The 20,284-nt window shown below is 33.5% G+C and overlaps 1 protein-coding gene across 3 annotated transcripts in view; it reads left to right on the top strand.

Annotated features, from left to right (window-relative positions):
- The window catches only part of LOC125059356 (proton-coupled amino acid transporter-like protein CG1139), a 38,713-nt gene extending 18,860 nt beyond the window's left edge, over positions 1 to 19,853 (top strand). Inside the window, exons 1-10 of one of the 3 annotated variants that reach the window (XM_047663751.1) lie at positions 1,131 to 1,232; positions 3,823 to 3,983; positions 7,179 to 7,262; positions 11,656 to 11,806; positions 12,739 to 12,860; positions 13,246 to 13,330; positions 14,801 to 15,042; positions 15,373 to 15,585; positions 16,427 to 16,596; positions 19,562 to 19,853. In XM_047663751.1, coding sequence (XP_047519707.1) covers positions 3,895 to 3,983; positions 7,179 to 7,262; positions 11,656 to 11,806; positions 12,739 to 12,860; positions 13,246 to 13,330; positions 14,801 to 15,042; positions 15,373 to 15,585; positions 16,427 to 16,596; positions 19,562 to 19,800 — 1,395 coding nt within the window. In that variant the 5' untranslated portion in view covers positions 1,131 to 1,232; positions 3,823 to 3,894 and the 3' untranslated portion in view covers positions 19,801 to 19,853. Of the gene's footprint in view, positions 1 to 1,130; positions 1,233 to 3,701; positions 3,721 to 3,822; positions 3,984 to 7,178; positions 7,263 to 11,655; positions 11,807 to 12,738; positions 12,861 to 13,245; positions 13,331 to 14,800; positions 15,043 to 15,372; positions 15,586 to 16,426; positions 16,597 to 19,561 lie in introns of those variants that run through there. The other 2 variants (XM_047663752.1, XM_047663750.1) reach the window with 2 other exon arrangements.
- The last annotated feature ends 431 nt before the right edge of the window (positions 19,854 to 20,284 follow it).

The raw sequence follows: 20,284 nt of genomic DNA, 5'->3' as shown, positions 1-20,284 counted from the left end.
TGAATGCATTTTTACATGCTGGCGTTCTACAGACAGCATTATAGATTTTTAAGCACTCTCTGCCGCGCACTACTTCTTTGTAAAACCAGCAAGAATAGAGCGTACCATTCTCTAAAGGTCGACAACACACCCACTAGCCCCCGGCGTTGCAAGTACGGTTAACACTTTATTTAAAGTTACCCACCTTGTCGTTTGCCTTCTGTTTCGTAAAAATAAATGCGACCTGAACTGAGTCCAAAAATAGTGTTATTTGTGAGTGTCCAAAAATAGCGAAAACCTGCAATGTTATCGCTGATCTGTAGAAGAATTCTCTCGGTAAGTGTTTTAAGGTCATAAAGCTGTGTGACAATAAACAGTTTATGATGAGTATAACTGCTATCTGAATAACAAGAGGTTTATATGTATTAGATTTATTACTGATAATTTTATCGCTAGAGGGTGCAAAAATACAATACCGCCAAGAAGTGGTGACCGTTTGGTATTTCCATTTACTATGTTGTGTCCTCTTGTTATCGTTTATGTTTATTATTAATAGGAATAAAATATTTAGCGAACAGTTGGCCCGTATTTTTGATTTTCAAATAAATAGATCAAGTCTTTGGACTTTATGGCTATCCCAAACAGTAGACAAAATTCGTTTACTTTTAAAGAGAGCTACATCTTGGGTCCATTCCGATATAAATACCAAAAAAGTTAACATCATTTATTAAGATTTTACTAAAACATCAGACTGTATATAGATACGGCATGTGACAGAGTCGATAAGAGATTCTTTAATGATAAGGCAAACATCACTAATTACTGCCAACGGTGAGTCAATTATAACTTACTTTTTAAAAATATAAATCAGAACAGAATATGTTGCAAACTATTTTTTGTTTCCCGACCAACACGTCTATAATGCTTACGTATTGAGCAAACAGAACAAAACTATCTTAAACTGTTGTGTTTAACCTGTACTTTTTGTGAAATTCAAAATCTCTTCATGCTTCATATATGCACTAAGGAGTACTTATTATGTTAGTAGTTGGTAAGTGTTGTATTGTATGGTTATGTCGTTGAACTTGACTGTCTCGGACGACTGTTGATATCTTTTTTTAATTTTAAACATCCACTTACATCCACCACAAAACTATCTTAAACTGTCGTGTGTTAAACGTGTACTTTTTGTGAAATTCAAAATCTCTTCATGTTTCATATGCACTAAGGAGTACTTATTATGTTAGTAGTTGGTAAGTGTTGTACTGTATGGTTTTGTCGTTGAACTTGACAGTCTCGGACGACTGTTGATAACTTTTTTTAATTTAAAACATCCACTTACATCTGAATTGAATTCTGAACTATGTAAATAGAACCATACGAAAAAGATATTACTTACTACAAATTAATCATGTCTCAATGACTTCCTATATAATTTGCAAGTACGCTTGATAAAGAACGCGTGTAACTCGATTTTCTGTATTTACAGTTAACTTTGACGTCTTTATTTTATAATCGGCTTAACGACTTGACGAAAACGTCTCTTGTTGAAATCAAAGGAAAAGGAGGATTATCTTATTAAGAAAATACATTTATGTGTTTCTTTTACTGAGATTTTATTAAATCGTAGATTAGAATGTTTTGCAAAGTACGTTTAGTTTAGTTTACGTTATTGTTTTCAGTACAAAGTAATTAGAATCATTTTCTTTTTCCATTGCGCTACCGGATGCTTCTTAAGTCTTTATAGTGACACCAGAAACGGCCCTTACTCTGTAACTTCCAATGATGATATCTTTTTTAGTTTTAGTTACGCGCGTTCTCAATGTTACGACATCAGCGTTGTGATATTCTGAAAAATACACCAGAAATGCGTACAAAAGTGCCGAGATCTTGTATTAAAATTCAGTGTACGGGAGCCCCGCGCACCATACGACAGTTTTTTCAAGTTTTCTTAAACGGCTCAATTGTTTTTTTATAGAACAGGGGGCAAACGGGCATGAGGCTCACCTGATGTTAAGTGATACCGCTGCCCATTGACACTCTCAATCGCTCGCGAGTGTGTTGCCGGTTCAACTACTCTACTAATACTACTCTACTATGGCTACTCTAATAATAAATCTATATATATAAAAAGAAAATGGTGTTCGTTTGAGGCTCTTTCACGCTTAAACCACTGATCGTATCGACATGAAACTACCACCATTCGATGCGAAATTTTTCCTAGATGGTTTATGGCTATTTATTAATTAAATTAATTCCAACGTTCCTTCATTTTTTTATTTCTGTTTTACTTTTATGAAAATTTTTCCCGCTAATAAAAACAAAAGAGGCTTCCTAGAACCGCAAAACGTCAACATCTGTTAAAAACTCGATTTTCGAAATATTTCAATTTTCTTAGCGGGAAGTTAAAAAGAAGAATAATAAAAATATGAAAAAAAATAAAATAATGAAACATAAAATTTATTTTAATTCGTCCAGCAAAGCGGGCGCGAAACGGCTAGTAGTAATATATAAAGAATGATTTAGTTACTAAAACTCGTCAATTTCCCATTAAAGTTTATATAGTTTACTACACGGACAATGCACCTTCGTGCCTCATTTTCATGTTTTCTACGTAAAATATCGGCACTACGATACCTCGATTCTACGTGCTAAGTATCTCTGCTAACGTGGTATACGCCTTATCATTATAGTAAAAATTATAACAATAAACCCAGGTGAATACCCGAACAAATTAAAGGGAAAAACAATGCGACGTCAATAATCAATATAAATAAACTCTTCAAACTCCAAACGAGTGTTTGTTTTGATGTTAATCAATAAAAGAGATATATACAAATGACAGTCGCGTACATAAACCTTTTCATACGCGTTCATCATTAAATTAATGTAATTTCCACACTATCATATCTCGGATGTATGTAATAAATTTAATCTGAGGAGGGCAGTAAATACAAAGGCTAGGATATCCGCGACCAATGTTAGCTTCAGCATGCCACTCTCACCCTTGATATCGCGCGTTTGAATCGCGGCTGTGCACTAATGGACATGTGCGAAGTTTTTCACGTACGGTGAAGGGAAATGTAGTGAGGAAACCGGTATTAGACTCAAAAGTCGACAACAAAATAAAGACAAAAGAGGTACAGAAATCTAAGGCCGATCTAATCTAGACCGAGGGTAGTAAGGCATGGCAAGGCAAAGTAATGGCGTTTTTCAAGGCAGTTTTTGCCGCGAACCACCACTTTGTGGAACCAGCTGCCCATTGAGGTATTTCCGAACCAATTCGACTTAGGGTCCTTCAAGAAAAGAGCGTACCGATTCCTGAAAGGCCGGCAACGCACTCGCGAGCCCTCTGGCATTGTGAGTGTCCATGGGCGGCGGTATCACTTAACATCAGGTGAGCCTCCTGCCCGTTTGCCCCCTGTTTTATAAAAAAAAAAAGTAAAATAGTTTTAAAAATATTTATTATTTAATTTCTATCGAGTCATTTCTTTGTTTCTTAATTGAAGCGGTATTAATATAAGTATTTTTGTGTGTTCTAATATTTAACACTACTAACCCTTAGATTTAAGTTATTAAGTTGTAATTACTAACATAGTTATGGAACCTTGTTTTCCGAAATAAACAATTTTTTATTTATTTATTCCTAATCGAGGACCGAGTTCTTTTTAATCGCGGTTCATTTTTGTATACATTTCTTTATATATTAAATAATTTAGCTGGATTGGACACAAAGTTCTGGTAACCAAGATTCGTACCAAATATCACAACGCCAGAAGGAGATATTTCTATATTTTGATATTTTTTTCTTATTATAGTATGCATGATATTTTCCCGTTACAGGATCTGCCGTGGCGATGCAGAGTGAAACATAAATTGAAATACTATTCTCAAGATCGATTCAAGTTGGAGAAAATGGATAAAATGGCAACTGGACATGAAAATGGGAAAACTGATGCACCCATTCCGCCAGTTCGAAGTGTTCTTGACCCGTACAGCTCAAAGTAAGTGTTCCTCGTTTATTATGTCTTATAAAATATATTTCTTATACGTTTATTTGCTAAGAACTGAAGGTGAAGATAATAATAATCTTAGGTCGCAGATTGTATCCATTTCTGCGATCTTTTTTATTTTTTTATAGACAGGTAGGTGATGAGCCTACTCCCTGTCTGACACATGTGTCTGACACAAAGCCGGTTTCCTCACGATGTTTGCTTTTACCCTTGAAGAAAATGTTAAGTTTTTACATACAAAAATCCATTGATGCGCGCCGTGATTCGAAGGGCCGACCTCAGGGTTTAAGGTCGCACGCCTACTAGGCTAAGGCTCCTTTTACTGTAGTAAAAATGTATGTTAAATTATCCCGATTTTTTAAAAGTGTTCAGTGTCAATAGGTATAATCAAAATGCAAGTTAATTAAATAATAATACTTACTAATGTGAAATTACAAAACACACATATTAAACACTTTTGCCATAAAACCAATTTGCGAGTTTACCCTTATAGTCCAATCATTCAAGACAATTAATTCATTATGATTCCAAAAGTTTTCAAATTTTGATGTAAGGTCGGGAGTGGTATTAAAACAAACTATAAAATTTTGCAACCTGCTCTGCGGTCCGGAACATTGTTAAAAATGCAATAAATGATAATTTGCTCAGTTCTTGAGACCAAAATTCCAAAAGTTCTGCAAAGTTGGAGTGGTGTTAAATATATTATTTTACATCACGTGTCAAATTTGCAACCAATTTAAGTGTACGGAACATTTTTTGTTATTAAAAATTAATGTTTTTCTTTATTAAACTGAAGGAAAACGTTCCAAAAGTTCTGCAAATTTGACAGATATATCGAAAATAAAATAAATAACAAAAAATGTTCCGTACACTTAGGTTGGTTGCAAATTTTATACGTGATATGAAATATTATATCGAAAACTTCCCCAAGTTTGCAGAACTTTTGGAATTTTTTTCACGACCATACAGCAAAAATTTAAATTTAATTGCAATTTTAACAATGTTCCGGACTGCGGACAAGGTTGCAAAATGAGATTTATTGTCGTCCCAATGTACCATTCACTTGACCGAAGTTTGAAAACTTTTGGAATTATTATCAAATTTTCGATTTTGAATGTCTATAATGACTGGTGTATTAATAGGGCGGTAATTTGTTGAATGTTCTGACATCCGTAATCAGATGTCTCCAATACTGATAAAATGAATAATTTAACCTTTTACCAACATTCTGATGATGTTGCTGATGCTGATTCCATTTGAGGGTATTTCCAGTTTATAAAAAAAAGTAAGTGTATCAAGCCAAAGTTAAAGTAAATAAGTACTATATAGTAAAATATAAGTAACGTACTATTTATTCATCTTTTTACGAGGCAATAAAAGTTCAAAATATTTTTAAAGCTTTAACCCGCCATTGGCTGCTGACGTCATTACTTCCATTTCACATTTTGCTTTTCGAAGTTACTAAAAGTCGAATCCTATTTTTACCCATTTCTACCGTAATCTCTTATCGGATACTGGCCTGATTCTGGTTTCATAGAAATGATTTAAAACCTTATAGTTCCCTCTCCAAAACTTTGTATTGTTTAGATGGGGACCATATCGTTCTGGATTTCGATCGATAAGTTAAAAGTAGCTATGTATGTGAAAATTTTTAAAGGCTTTAGCGAATGACCCTCTTCCCTGAGGTCGTAGGTAGGTCGTCTTCCTATGTGTATGTATTCTGCCTATGTGTGCATTTAACAATCGTTCGTATGGTGGAGGAAAACAACGTGAGGCAACCGGCGTGTCCAAAAAGTCGTCCGCCTGTATCGAGCACAGAAGATCACCTACTTGTCTATTAGAAAATAAATTATATGAAAAGAATGACGAAATCTGTAGCCCAGACCTAAAATACCATTTTATTTGTTAAAATGCGCTTTGAAAAATTAAAATGATTACATAAATTATAACGACTAGATTATATTTTACGATGTTATTATCTTTCATTTCATTATATTTAATATATTTTTTTTGTAAATTCCTAACCAGTCTCATTTCTATGCACCAAGTTTTTCATATTATTGCTATATTGCATATTATGTTTTTCTACATACCCAAATCTCATTTCTTATATTAATAAGTAATACGTAATTGACTTAATTTACGTTAGCTTGTAATAATTCAATGGTAAAAGGCTCGTTACGTGTATATGACACGGAGACAAGCATCATTATTACTAAGACCCTAAAAATTTGTACAAATATCTACAGTTAAAAAAAACCAACACCGCGCAATCAAGTAAGATTCTCTAAAATTATACTTATATTTTTATGTACATCAGATGAATAGGTAAAGAGTAACACCGCTCAGTTGTAACAACTTTAAAAAAAACAGACAATAAAACCTTTTTTTTCAGTATTATCAAATAAACAAATAGGTCTTATTTCTACAATAAATACTTAATATAGTCTAGAGAAAGATGTTTATTTTTTTATAATTTTTAAGAAGTAGCGTTACGAAGGTTTTACACTCTCGGGTTTTGGCTCTGGTTTCTGTTTTTAATTACTTAAGCTAATTGCACTAGAAGCGTGTCGCAGAAACTAATTAGAATAATAAAAATGCAAAATCACACGTTTAAAATGATGCAATGAAAAACATTTGTTTCATCACCCTACGCGCTAAATTGGGATCAATTTCATTCAATATCGATGATATATTGTCACGTTTAGCTTAACGTTTGGAATATTCGACATGACAACTGAAGGGACTACTCGTAGGGAACACGTGGATTTAAAAAGGTCAATAAATGACAGAAAAAATCATTAAAAAATAGTTGAAAACTTTAAATTTCACCTGGCACTCATTTCTAACAACGAAACCAATAAAAAAGTAAATAAAAAGTAATAAAAAAGTAATAAAATGATAACACAATTGTTCGTAAAAAACGTTCATATAAATAAAAGTGTCATAAAAACGCAATAAATAAAATAAATCAACAATTTATTCACGCTTTGTTAATTTTAATGCGTACACGTGTTTCTAAATGAAGTTGAAGTGCAATTTTTTTAAATCACGGAATTCCTATCTACCGTAATTTTTATTGATATAAGTAAATAAAACATTTTAAAACGTCAATTACAGCGTACTGTAAAAAATATAAAATAATTGTTTTATAAAGTTGTTCATTTATGTTTTATTCTATTCTAGGATAGAGTTAACTTGCAATGGCTCTAGAGAAGACTTGGACCCGTACGTACCTGCACAAAACAGACCATTGGAATCAAATACATCGTAAGTATATAAAAAATTACTATTTAAAGAAAACACTGTTTTACCGGATTAAAATTATGTATTATTATAAAATTATAATTATTTTACATAATTAAAAAAAAAACGACGTTTCGCGTGCTTTACAGCGTGCGTTGTCACCGTGACCACGCACGCTGTAAAGCAAAAAAAATATTAATTATGTAAAATAATAATTTTATAATAATACATAACTTTAATCCGGTAAAAAAGTGTTTTTTTTTATGTGTAAGAGTTATGTTAATAAACGACAAAATTTTACTAATTAAATATATCAATTCAATAATGGATTGACTGGCAATCAAATAGATTTCATGTCATAGACGATTTAAATAAAAGGAACGTCAACGACCGGACGGAATATTACGGAATCAACTGGCACTTGATTCCGTAATATGCACCTTACAGGTTATATTTTTGTGTATCTAAAGGAAATTCTTAAAATTCCTAAATTGACGTAACAATATGGCGCAAAGTCGATTTAACGTTTGTTATAGATAAGGTATTGTCATTTTTCTAAACTCATTTTTTTACCGAATAAAAAACTCGAGTTAATTTGACAGTACCAAGTCTGCAGCAAGCAGGCTTTTATAGGAGAAAAATATCGTATATTGACAGATACAGCTCGTCGTCAGACATAAACATGTATTAACTATTTTTGGAAATAAGGCCATTAAGCGGGATAAAGTTTTACTCAAATTTAAATGATTTTAATTTTATAAAACAACTATCAGACCGGCCAAGCGTTATTGTGGCTAAGGTTTTTGTTATATTACATAGTAGTAAACTATTCAAGGGAAACGGTAGGAGAACACCAGTCATGGGGACCACCATGCTGTATTGGTGGTTATGTCATTAAATTGTAGGTTATTTGAAACGTTGGTACTTTCAACACAGCGCCATCTGTTAGAATTGTGACTATAAAATAAGAAAATAATATTGCGGGTATAAATTGAGATGTCAGCTATCCTATCTTTTAAGTTGGATCAAACTACACACGGTGTGCATATTTGATTGATATCGGTTCGGTAGTTTAGGAGTCCATAGCGGACAAACAACGTGACACGTAATTTATATATATTAAGACTAGCCGTATCGCGCCCGCTTTGCTGGACGAATTAAAATAAATTTTATGTTTCATTATTTTATTTTTTTTCATATTTTTATTATTCTTCTTTTTAACTTCCCGCTAAGAAAATTGAAATATTTCGAAAATCGAGTTTTTAACAGATGTTGACGTTTTGCGGTTCTAGGAAGCCTCTTTTGTTTTTATTAGCGGGAAAAATTTTCATAAAAGTAAAACAGAAATAAAAAAATGAAGGAACGTTGGAATTTAATAAATAAATAGCCATAAACCATCTAGGAAAAATTTCGCATCGAATGGTGGTAGTTTCATGTCGATACGTCAGTGGTTTAAGCGTGAAAGAGCCTCAAACGAACACCATTTTCTTTTTATATATATACTAGCTGGCCTGGCGAACATCGTACCGCCTAACAGTCGATTCTTTATTTTTTTTTAATACTTATTCTGCTTTTCGGGACACCGGTCTAGATAGTAAGATAAAAAAAAAAAGTTGATAATACAACAAATACATTATGTCAAAAAATAAAAATTTACCTTCCCGGAACTCCACTAACACTTGAACTTTATTACATGGTATTAAAGTTCAAATTCCCTTTAAATATTATTACGAATATTTTGTATGGGAATATAGAAAAGTGTTGTTTTTAGTCTTTTTAACTCATTTTTTATTTATTTTTCTCTCGGTAAGAACCGTCCTCGTACTTCAAGGAATATTATAAAAAAAGAATTGGCCAAATTGGTCCAGGCGTTATTGAGTTATGCGCTTACCAACACATTTTGCGATTCATTTTTATATTATAGATAAGATTATCCATTGGGAGTTAATTATCATACGCTTCTATACGTTTCTAAAACAGTTACACTCACGGTATTATTCTAAAACTATTAACTAAAAGATAAATTACTATATTTCACTATAGAAAGTTTGCAGTTAAAGTTAAGTGCATTAATATACGATTATAACAATCGAAAATAGAAGCTTAAGTCATAAAAATACAATTTACAGCATTAATTATGAAAATTTAATCTATATATCTTATCATCTGTGTTAAATGTAGTGATTTTTTGACACGTCTTAAGTAAAATTACGTATTGCAGAGGCCTTCAGATAAACATAAGACTAAATATGACTGCCGTGAGTCAAATATGTATTTGATTTTACATATAGCCATAGTTAGAGGGTAAGATTTAAAGACGTTCTTTGTACGGTCAAAGTACGAGCTATGCTGAGATGCGGCCAAGACAAGTTTACAATCGTATTCAGAAATATTGTTTTTGTCCTGAAGCACGTTCTTAGAAGTCTGGTTTCTATTGTTTTTTGATAGAGCAAAATTTTCTACTGTAAAGCCCTATAAAATTTAATAATGTAGGTATTCATTGCTACAATATATTTAAAAATATAAAAAAAACATCTGAGAGTGATCAATTTGAGTGTAGAGGAGAAAACAATTTCAAGTCCTAAAGAGAAGTTTTGTTCAGGAAAATATTAATGAATTACTTTATTTAATATATTATTTTAATGTTTTAATTGTGTAATGTCATAAACAGTACATAAACATTGCCTCCTGCCCGTTGCCCTCTAATGTATAAAAAGTCATTAATTTTTATTTTTTATTACATAATTGTCTGTTTGGTGGCACATTTTCTCATACCGTAATAAAACAATGGCCTAACGTAATGATGTACTCGGAAATAATGAAATATTAAGTAATTAGTCACTCATTAACGCATACACACATATACCACTATGTTCAAGGCATGATTTTCTGATTATACGTTTAGATTTTTTTGCTATTACTACCTAAATAAATAATTGAAATGAAAACGTGACGTCAATTAGTGAAATTATTCACTGTTGCTACCTAAATAAATAAATAATTAAAATTAAAATAAATAAATATTGATTGCCTACGACGTCAATTAGTGAAATTATTCATAATTATAAAAGTAATTGTTCTTTCTGAACATTTAAGTAGTGATCGCGCTGGTAAATTGTCTTAATTAATTTGAAAAATGGGTACGAAAGAGTCTCAAAAAAAAAGTATTCATAAAAGGAAGTAAAAGGATTGTATTGGTATTAAATGTCCCAAAATCGAGCATGTGCACATGTAATTTAGTTACAACACTCTAGTAGAAAATTTAGGTGTTCACAGTTAAAGGATCCAATTATTTTTGTCGAATCCAATATGGGATCCGGACTTCCTCCAATAGCTGTAGTGGTACTTAATGCAAGCTACAATTATTGCACGCCTGGCGAAAATTATGGGCAAAAAGTGTGGATTGGTAATTTTGAATAGATATTTTTACAGAAAGGAATAAAAAATTTTTTTTTTCGAATACCTAATCTTGCCATTTAACATTTTAGTTAAACCAAGTAGAAAAATCGCTGTTACGCAGCTAATTACAATTTTCAGATTTTCTGCTTAATGTAAACGTTATATTATAATCTAATTAAATTGTGATTCGGTGTTCCAAAATTCTCAATCAAAACAAGTTTAATACTTAATCAGAAATCAGCTTAAGTGAGCGGAAATGATTGATTTCACTCAATTTCCGAAGTTACCAGGAAGTTGACACAAGCCCCGTTTTCTGATAATCTCGATTGTAAACTCATCGAACTCACCCTACGTTTCGTCTATGCGGAAATAACTTTGAGTCGAAATGTGTACGATTTGTACCGAATAGTTACTTAATTAATTTGACTACGTTTCAAATATTTTACAAAACCACAAGTGCCTTTATTATACGACACGACATAACGTATGCGACATCTTTAATTTCCGCCTACAAATACGATGACGTCCCACTCTGAAACGCGCTAACAAAGTTATTCTAAGAATATGTACAACTGGACAACTGCCCTGCGATTCTGTAACTCACTTTTCGAACTCACACAGCGGTTTTCGCATCGGCGGTCGCTCTCAAATCAGTCGTGAAGCAGTCATTTTATGATTTGGCATTCTGAAAAGGTGGGAGCTTGTAGTTTATTGTTTATTAGAATGCCAAATCATAAAATGACTGCTTCACGACTGATTTGAGAGCGACCGCCGATGCGAAAACCGCTGTGTGAGTTACAGAAACGCAGGGCTCTACTGGACTTTATCCGCTGGGCCCAATCAGTGGTTAGATCCTACCTTCAGTCCACAAAGTTAAAGTAGCATTCAGATGTTATTGTTCCGCCGTAAATAAGATATTACATTAGCAAACCGTTTACCTATAATACTTGCTGAAGACTTTATTATCAATACAAAGAATATCAGCCCGTGGAAAATATTAATTAAACTTTTGTTGCAGGAGCTTCGGAGCGCTGGCTCATCTTTTAAAGGCTTCTCTTGGTTCTGGAGTACTTGCTATGCCCTTGGCTTTTAAAAATGCTGGGCTTCTTGTCGGATGCTTTGGAACTATTATTATTGGCTTTATTTGTGCTCACGTCATACATGTTTTGGTAAGTATAATTGTTTCATGAGTAAAATAGAAAAGATTGATTGAAATGTAGCGATTACGTGCGCAGGTATTACGAGTCTTTGTTTTTATAATATGTATAGCAGTATTGACCCAGTGGCTTAAGCCTGCGACCCTCACCTCAACTAAGGTCGTGCGTTCAAATCCCGACCAATGGATTTTTTTCTATGTACGCATGTAACACTTGGTCCTACATCGATGGTTCCTACAATGGAACGTGCGAAATCCGGCGTGTGAAACCCAAAAATCAATTACTTGTGTCTGACAGAAGGCTGATTACCGGGTTTTCTATTAATTAAAAAAGCATACCCATTAAGGGTTGTAACGCTACTAGATTATTCTTGTATATTATTATTAATACATTTGTGATCAAACTTTAAGAAAAACATCGAAATATAAGATTTTTCATTTGATGATCCTTATCTAATGGTTCTTGCGGATTAATTATAAACGTTTTTATTGTTAAGATCCAGTGCAATATATAGTTTGTTTAATTACATACTTTATATGGCTTACGATAAATGTATAAGCAAGTCTATAATACCTCGTCGTTGTTAGAGTTCCTAAATTCAATGGTAGAGGCATAGCTATACAATTACACAAATACACACACATTTAAACACCGATTTTAAGCATTTGTTGACGTTTAAAAACAGACGATAAATACATAAAGTATGTAAATTAAGATAGTGAATGTGAAATATTAGTTAAAGTTTCAATATAAAAATCACTTAATTTGTAGAAGTCCGAAATTTTGAGTCCTGTTGTCTTCGTACCATCGAATAGTATCTGTTTTATCAAAATACCTAAACATAACGCATAAAACAAGCTTAACAAGAATTAAACATGAAAGTACGAAAACAAATAATTAATTACAGAGTTTGAAAAGCTTTCATTAATTAAAACTGTCTACAGGTTAAAACTTCACAGCAACTTTGCATCGAGGTGAAAAAGCCATGTTTGGGATATGCCGATACTTGTGATTTAGTATTTCAGAATGGACCTAAAGCCGTTAGGCGTTTTGCACCACATGTCAGGTATAAACTAATTATGAGTAAAAAGCTTTGGCAATTTGTTTTAAATCCCACCCAAAGAGAATACATACGCTACAAAGGTCGGCAACATACGGCTATAGAAACTGCCTTATAAGATTATCCTTTTGTCTTCCTTCCTTCCTTAAGATTCTGAGCCATTTAAATAATATCTATTTCGCCCAGAACTCTATAACTCTGTTGTAGGGTTTATAACTTGTCCCTAGAGTAGACCACTCTTAGTCTGTTCGCGCTTATTCTCATCAACCATAAGCCCTTTGTAAACACTATAGTATAGTAGATTTTTTTTGCCATAACATCGTGTGTTGAATATTGTAATTTTTCTAACCATTAACTTTAAGAATTAAATTACAAATTTTCTGTTTTTCAGAGAATTAGCAGATTGGGCGTTGGCTGTTACTCACCTGGGTGCTTGTTGTGTGTACGTTGTTGTTATTTCGGAATCATTTAAGCAGGTTAGTATATTATGCATTGATCGTTACATTTATTAATAACTAGCTGCCCCCGCGAACTTCGCGCCTTAATTTTATTTTTTATCCTTAGACTGCCTTTTTAGTAGCTTGGTATGTACCAATATATGGAACTTTTGCTATGCTATCTGTAGTCTCTAGGCAGTTATATTCCAAAATAAAAACTAAATTTTTTAAGTATTATTTTTATATTTTTCCAATTTTTCTCTTCATAAAAAGTTCACAGTTCGAGGAATAAATAAAAAAAATAAAAGGTTGTCAACGTCCCATCAACTTGTGTACGTCTGTTTATATACGATATTATAATATATAAGAAAATATTTTTAATTTATACTACAAATATTTTTTGCGAATATTCAAATATAAAATTAGCTAAACCTGAATAACAATTTCATTACACTTATTATTTATGAATTTTATAAGTTCAATTAACTTTGCGACTTTTACGAATAGAATAGAAATACGTTTCACAATCTATTGTAATTGAAAGTGTATTTTATTTTATATTAAATTCAGGTTAATAATGAACTTTAATAAAGTCTAAATATAAATGATGTTCTAAGAATTGAATAAATGTATTTTTAATTTTATTTTAATACTTCTATTCCCAAGGAACAATTAACAAAACCTATCATCTAATGGATTTTGTAGTACCTTTTAATGTATCCCTGGCTGAATTGAATTGAATTGAAAACTTTGTTTATTAGTTATGTTTGATCTAAAAGAAAAAAAAACAATTGTTTCGTATGGAAAGAGCAAATCTCGAACACTACTTTCAGCAGAAATAAAAATGAATAATTTTGAGTTGTTACACAATAAAGATATTATGTAAGTATTTAATACTATTATTACATATGGTAATAATAATATTAAATACTATGAGCGCTAAAACCCTGTTTTATGCTAAGGAAATTCAATGCACAGCCTTCTGTCATTGAAACATATTTTTAGGTTTATGACAAGCTGGTTTCCTTAGGTAGAGCAACTAAGCTTTTTTTTCACCACATGTACAAGTATAGTTGCGAACATAAAATGAACACAAGACCTCTTTGTTCAGATTAGCTTGATTTAGATTTGTAATATGACTAGCTGACCCGGCAAACGTTGCCATGTATATTATATCTAGGGAAAAAATTTTTTGTAAAAAAAACATCTACAATAATAAAAAATAGGGGTTGATCGTAGAGGGGTGAAAATTAAGGGTTGTATGTATTTTTGTATGCTGTATCATAAAAATTAAAAAAAAATGTTTTGGGGTGGACATCCCTTGTCACTTAGGGGTTACAAAGATAATAGCCGATTCTCAGACTTACTGAATATGCCTAAAAAATTTCATATTAATCGATCGATCCGTTTCGGAGGAGTATGGGATGGAATATTGTGACACGAGAATTGTATATTATATTAGATACAAATATCATTTCAAATGTTAATTTAAATTTTGTTTAATTTTAGATATCAGATGAATACGGAGGTCCCAAATGGTCGGTTTCCGCTTTCTGTGCTCTGTGCCTCGTGGTCCTGATACCACTGAATCAAATAACAAAACTGAAGTACCTCGTTCCTTTCTCAGCGGTCGCCAATTTTGTATGGCTTGGTTCCATTTGTATATCCATTTACTACTGTCTCAGAGACCCTCCACCAATATCATCAAGGAATTTGTCTACTTCAATATCTGGTCTGCCAAACTTTATAAGGTATCATTATAGTTTTACCTGATAAGTGTAAAATAATGCCTTAGAAATCTTATAATTACTTTTTTCTCATAATTTTATATCCAATGAAATTTTACGCCGATAGCCGTTCCATTTATAATAAAATTATATTCGTGGAACTTTTTCCTTTTAAATGGTAATTAATATGATTATTAAATTAAATTATCTGCTGATAATTTCATGTAAATCTTAATTAAATGAAATATTAATCAATATGGAAAATTTATTATAACGTAGTTCTTTGCTTTCTCGTCATATAATTAAATTTATTTTTATTTTGAATTTTTTTGACACAGTTTTCATTTTTTTCAGTACATCCTTATTCGCTATGGAAGGAATAGGCGTGGTTATGCCAATAGAGAATGAAATGCTGAAACCACAGCACTTCCTTGGCTGTCCTGGTGTCTTGAACATTGCCATGAGCGCTGTAGTGGCATTGTATGGGTTTGTGGGCTTTTGTGGGTACCTAAGTTTTGGTGAAACTGTAAGAGGAAGCCTCACACTAAACCTACCGCAAGATGAAATGTAAGTCATCTTTATATATCGAGTTAACGAATCAAAGTTCTAGGTTCACTTTACCTAAAGAAGGGATTAAGATCAAATAAGGCCTTAATAAAACTTTTACGCTGCGTCGATTGAATAACTTTGTAATCCAGTGGCGCCCTAAATGGGTTTTAGATAAATAAATAAATCAGCGGTGCTACCACCTCTTTAGGTCTTGGCCTCAGACTTCTGAATCTGTTTCATGATCATTTTTAAATCTAATAGGTAAGTGATCAGCCTGCAGTGCCTGACACGCCGTCGACTTTTTGGGTCTAAGACATGTCGGTTTCCTCACGATGTTTTCCTTCGCCGATCGAGCAAATGTTAAACGCGCACATAGAAAGAAAGTCCATTGGTGCACAGCCGGGGATCGAACCTACGACGCTATTTGCCCTCGCCGTAGAATCAAGTGCTAATTGCGGACATGAAGGAAAATTCCATCGGTGATTCAGGGATGAGGGTCTCACGCTGTAGCCGCTATGCCAATACTACTTGCCAGTTTTAGTAGGCACGCATAATTTATTATTATGGTTATTTTTAAAGTGCATTTTAAAATCGTAACCCTTCATAACTGAGTAATTAAGTCGTTTTACAACTTACTCTGCTGGCGGAAGTAAATCTGGCCACCGAAACTAAAGAACGCCTTTGTAAACCGAGCACTTGGGCCTTCTCCGCGGCCTCCAGCGCTATCTAGGCCTGCCTTTGCTTATTTAACACACGGATCTTCATGAAGATGAAGATCTCCATGATCTCTGGTCATGCAAATGACCAGTCCAAGGGTGTTTTATAACATTGTTTATTTTTCATTATATTTCTTTTGCAGCCTTGCTCAGACCGCTAAAATCCTGGTGGCGTGCGTGATGATCCTCTCCTACGCTCTCATATTTTACGTGCCAGTTGACGTCGCTTGGAGGCGGATATGTGATAGGATACCCGTTAGTAGTCATAGATGGGCTCTGGCAGCTCTCAGGCTATTTGGAACTTTTTTAACAGGTAATTTTATATACGTAACTGTTGACAGATTCAAAAACACGATATTGAAAAAATACTATTGGCAGCATTTTAATACGCACAACGGACCGAGTATGAGTCTAAGTGAGGAAATAGAGTCCACCAACCATAGTACACCACAGTTTTACTACGGTGAATGTATATTTTAAAATATATATCAATTACAGTGAACCTAAAATTTGGATAAAAATAAACTTACAAATAAGATAAATTAAGCACAAATTATAATTCGATATTATAAGGAATTTCAATTTCTAACTTTCACTTAATAATTTGAAAGAAATTCCTTATGCTGATTAGAGACATAGACCGTGCTTAACAACGCTCTTTTTAATTTTATTGAAATTATTTGGATAAATAATGATGCAAATTCACCACCCGACTCGAATTAATTAAGGTCAAAGGACAAAGGATATTATTGTAGTTTGCAATTGTATAAAGGGTGAATACATCATTAAAATATTTACTTATTGGCGTTAAAAACTGTTAACTTGAATGAACCAATCAAGTGTGGCTGTTAGTTGAGCTTGAGCAAGCTTTTTCAGTTCACAGTTTTAAGTAAGCATACCTAAAAAGTTTACTTTTTAACTATTATAATTGCCATCAGACTTTACTCGTCAAGTTGATGAAGTACTTAAAGCTCTTCCTTGTGGTTAATTAAAAATAAATACCTAAGCATACATCTGGGAGAGATTTAATGTATTTTAGAAATAGTATATAGAAGCTACATAAATAGCAATTAATGATGATTAGGTAGGTTATGATATACATTAAATATCCTAGTCATTTTCGTGAGGAGGCCTGCCAAACAGACCTTGTCCTCAAACATTCCACCTACAATTAAGAGATTTTATGGTGACAACACTTTTGCATTTTAAAATAGCCTAGAATACCGAAAAGCGTTTTGTGCGCAGGAATATCGTTATGTCGAGATAAAAGGTGCTCTTCGTTGCTTCGTAGCTCACATGACAGCGCCGCAAGCCAATACTTAGCCAAGTCAAATTGTGTAAATATCCCCGAAGTAAATTTAAAAATCCGCAATTGTAACACTTACGGCCTGGCCAATGGGATCGGCGGTGCGAACCGCGATGCGGTAGGCGAGGCGACCATTCGCGCGGGGCCGTTTGCAGGCCACGGACCAGTCACGTTTGCCGCCGCGACCCGTAAGGAAGTTCGACAGCGAAATGTCTTTATCGAAATCATCTCGATATTGCTTGGAAAGTAATAGCTTTTGGTTCAAGACCTAATATTTGGAGAAATTGTGGAGAATTCCACAAGAAGTATGAGAAATTCAGAATATATCCAGAATTATTTTTTTGAGTATACCAGAATGAGTATTGAAACCTTCAATTATATTCTTATGAATATTCAACCAGAATTGGAGAAAAAAGTTAATGCAAATAGAATTTTAAGTGCCGCTGAAAAATTGTCTTGAGATTAAGGTATATTAAATTAATGCTGTGGATGGCCAGACTTCCAAATAGCTGGTCTAGCCAGTATTTCAGTAACAAAAAAACTCAGTATTCATTTTTCGCCGCGACCACGACTAAACTTATTTATTCCCTTCTCTATTCGCCGCGACTGCCGCTCGACTCCGTGGCTTGCACCGTACTGATTCATGCATTTGTTTCGCTCGCCCGTCGCGACGTCAGTCGCCCGCGCGATTCGCTCGGTACATTTCGCTGGTCGCATCGCTGGTCGCCGTTGCGCGTGGCTTGATTAGTACATTGCTATGAGTTTATTTCAGTCGCTAGACGCATCGCTGTTCGCACCGCGCGAATATTCGCGTCGGCGAATGTCCCGTGGCCAGGCTGTTATGCCAGTAAGAGAGCGAACATTCCAAAAAAAGTGATTTCCGCGATTAAAAAAACCGTAAATAGTGATAAAAGTGCGGTTCGCTGCTTCGCAGCTCGCGTGGCGGCACCATAACCAATACACACACAATAAATACACAACTCAGCCATGTTAAAAATAACGTGCCCTAACATTGCAAAAAAGGTATAGGTATTTTGCTATCGGATAAACGTAGGTAGGTACCCCATACAATAATTTGCAAAATAGGAGATATCTCCTTATGTATATATGTATATCTATCTCCTTAAGTTAATATGTATATACATATTTAAAAAAACAAGACCTTCCAACAGATTTTTTCTTGACAACGTAATTGTCATAAAAACACAATTGTGACATCAAAACGGGTAGATTTGATACGTTTTTCATACAACACGGTCTAAAGTAACATTTGAGGGAAGATGGGTGTAAAAAGATGTCGCAACAACAACTCCTCACTCCCCTGAATGACATTTGGTCGAACACCAACCAAAACAACTAAGTATCACCACCATCCAGATATAGTTGAAAACCGCAGTGAATTCCATGCATACTTTTTGAGTTTATCGCAAACAGATAGATTGACGCGATGCAGGACTTGTTTTTATATAAAAATTAGATAAATGATACCTACCGCTGACCTTTATAGAAGTTCTCATCCATTAGCCAGCGTTCATAAGAAACGTAATCACTCAACCGTATTTTCTTCGACACCGCTTATATGTAATATAGTTTTTAAAAATTAAAACCATTAAACTTTTCATACATGACAACTAAATCAATGCAATACAAACAAATGCAACGAAAAACATTTAACAAATTTAAGGTCAGCCGTCACAATGTACGGATAAAGTACCAAACAGCTATGCAATACATAAATTATTTGGAATATAAATTGTGCTATTTGACACTTCATCGGACTCATAGCTTATGATGGACTGTATGTAACGAATAGCGCTATCTGACAGTCGTGAAACGCAACAATAGTGTTTATCCTACCAATAAGTAATAAATAGCTAATTTGGAACTTATGTACAACTTATCCGTACATTGTGAAACAGACACTAATACTTATACAATATCATGTTTTATAAGGATGATGTTGTTTTTTCAGTTGGCCTGGCCTGTGCAATACCAAGACTGGAGCTTTTCATGGAGTTAGTAGGTGCCATCTGTTTGTCCTGTCTTGGCCTGTCGCTGCCTGCCATAACTGAAACCGTCTGGCGATGGGGCAAGGACCTCGGCCCTTACAAAATAGTGCTGATAAAAAATGCCATAATAGTTGTTATATCTCTGATAGCTATGGTCTCTGGTGTGACTTTCTCTATTAAAACTATGATAGACAGCTTGTGATATTAAGACTTATTTATTGTTAGGTGTAAATATTAAAGTATTAATTAATGTAATGTATTTTTCATTTATTGATGTCGTGGCAAGTAGGTGAAGCGTCCGGCTTTTGGGTTTAATCGTAAGATTCAGTCGCGACTTAAAGCTAAGTATGACACCTTGTGTATAACACTAATACGTTTTAGTCATACGGAAGCCATACTTACCTGGAATCTCGATTCAGGATCTTACCATTATACATGCAATCATCCTTTACCGTACGAGCAAGTATTTGTATTTATTAATAATGGTATAACAAGAATGGATTATTAAAAAATTTAATAAAAACGTCGGGTTGCACTCCGTGAGTGCCGGCAGAATTGAAAACTTGAATATTAACGTTGTGCATTTTTGGTATTTTGAAATGGTTAAGGAATAATTTTGCACGAATTGCTTTAATTATCAGTATAAAAGTACTATCATTTATGTGGTAGAATACAATATTTATTTA

The sequence above is a fragment of the Pieris napi genome, chromosome 19 (assembly GCF_905475465.1).
Source record: "Pieris napi chromosome 19, ilPieNapi1.2, whole genome shotgun sequence".
Classification (NCBI taxonomy): Eukaryota; Metazoa; Arthropoda; class Insecta; order Lepidoptera; family Pieridae; genus Pieris; species Pieris napi.
This window is presented reverse-complemented; position numbering and strand designations above follow the sequence as displayed.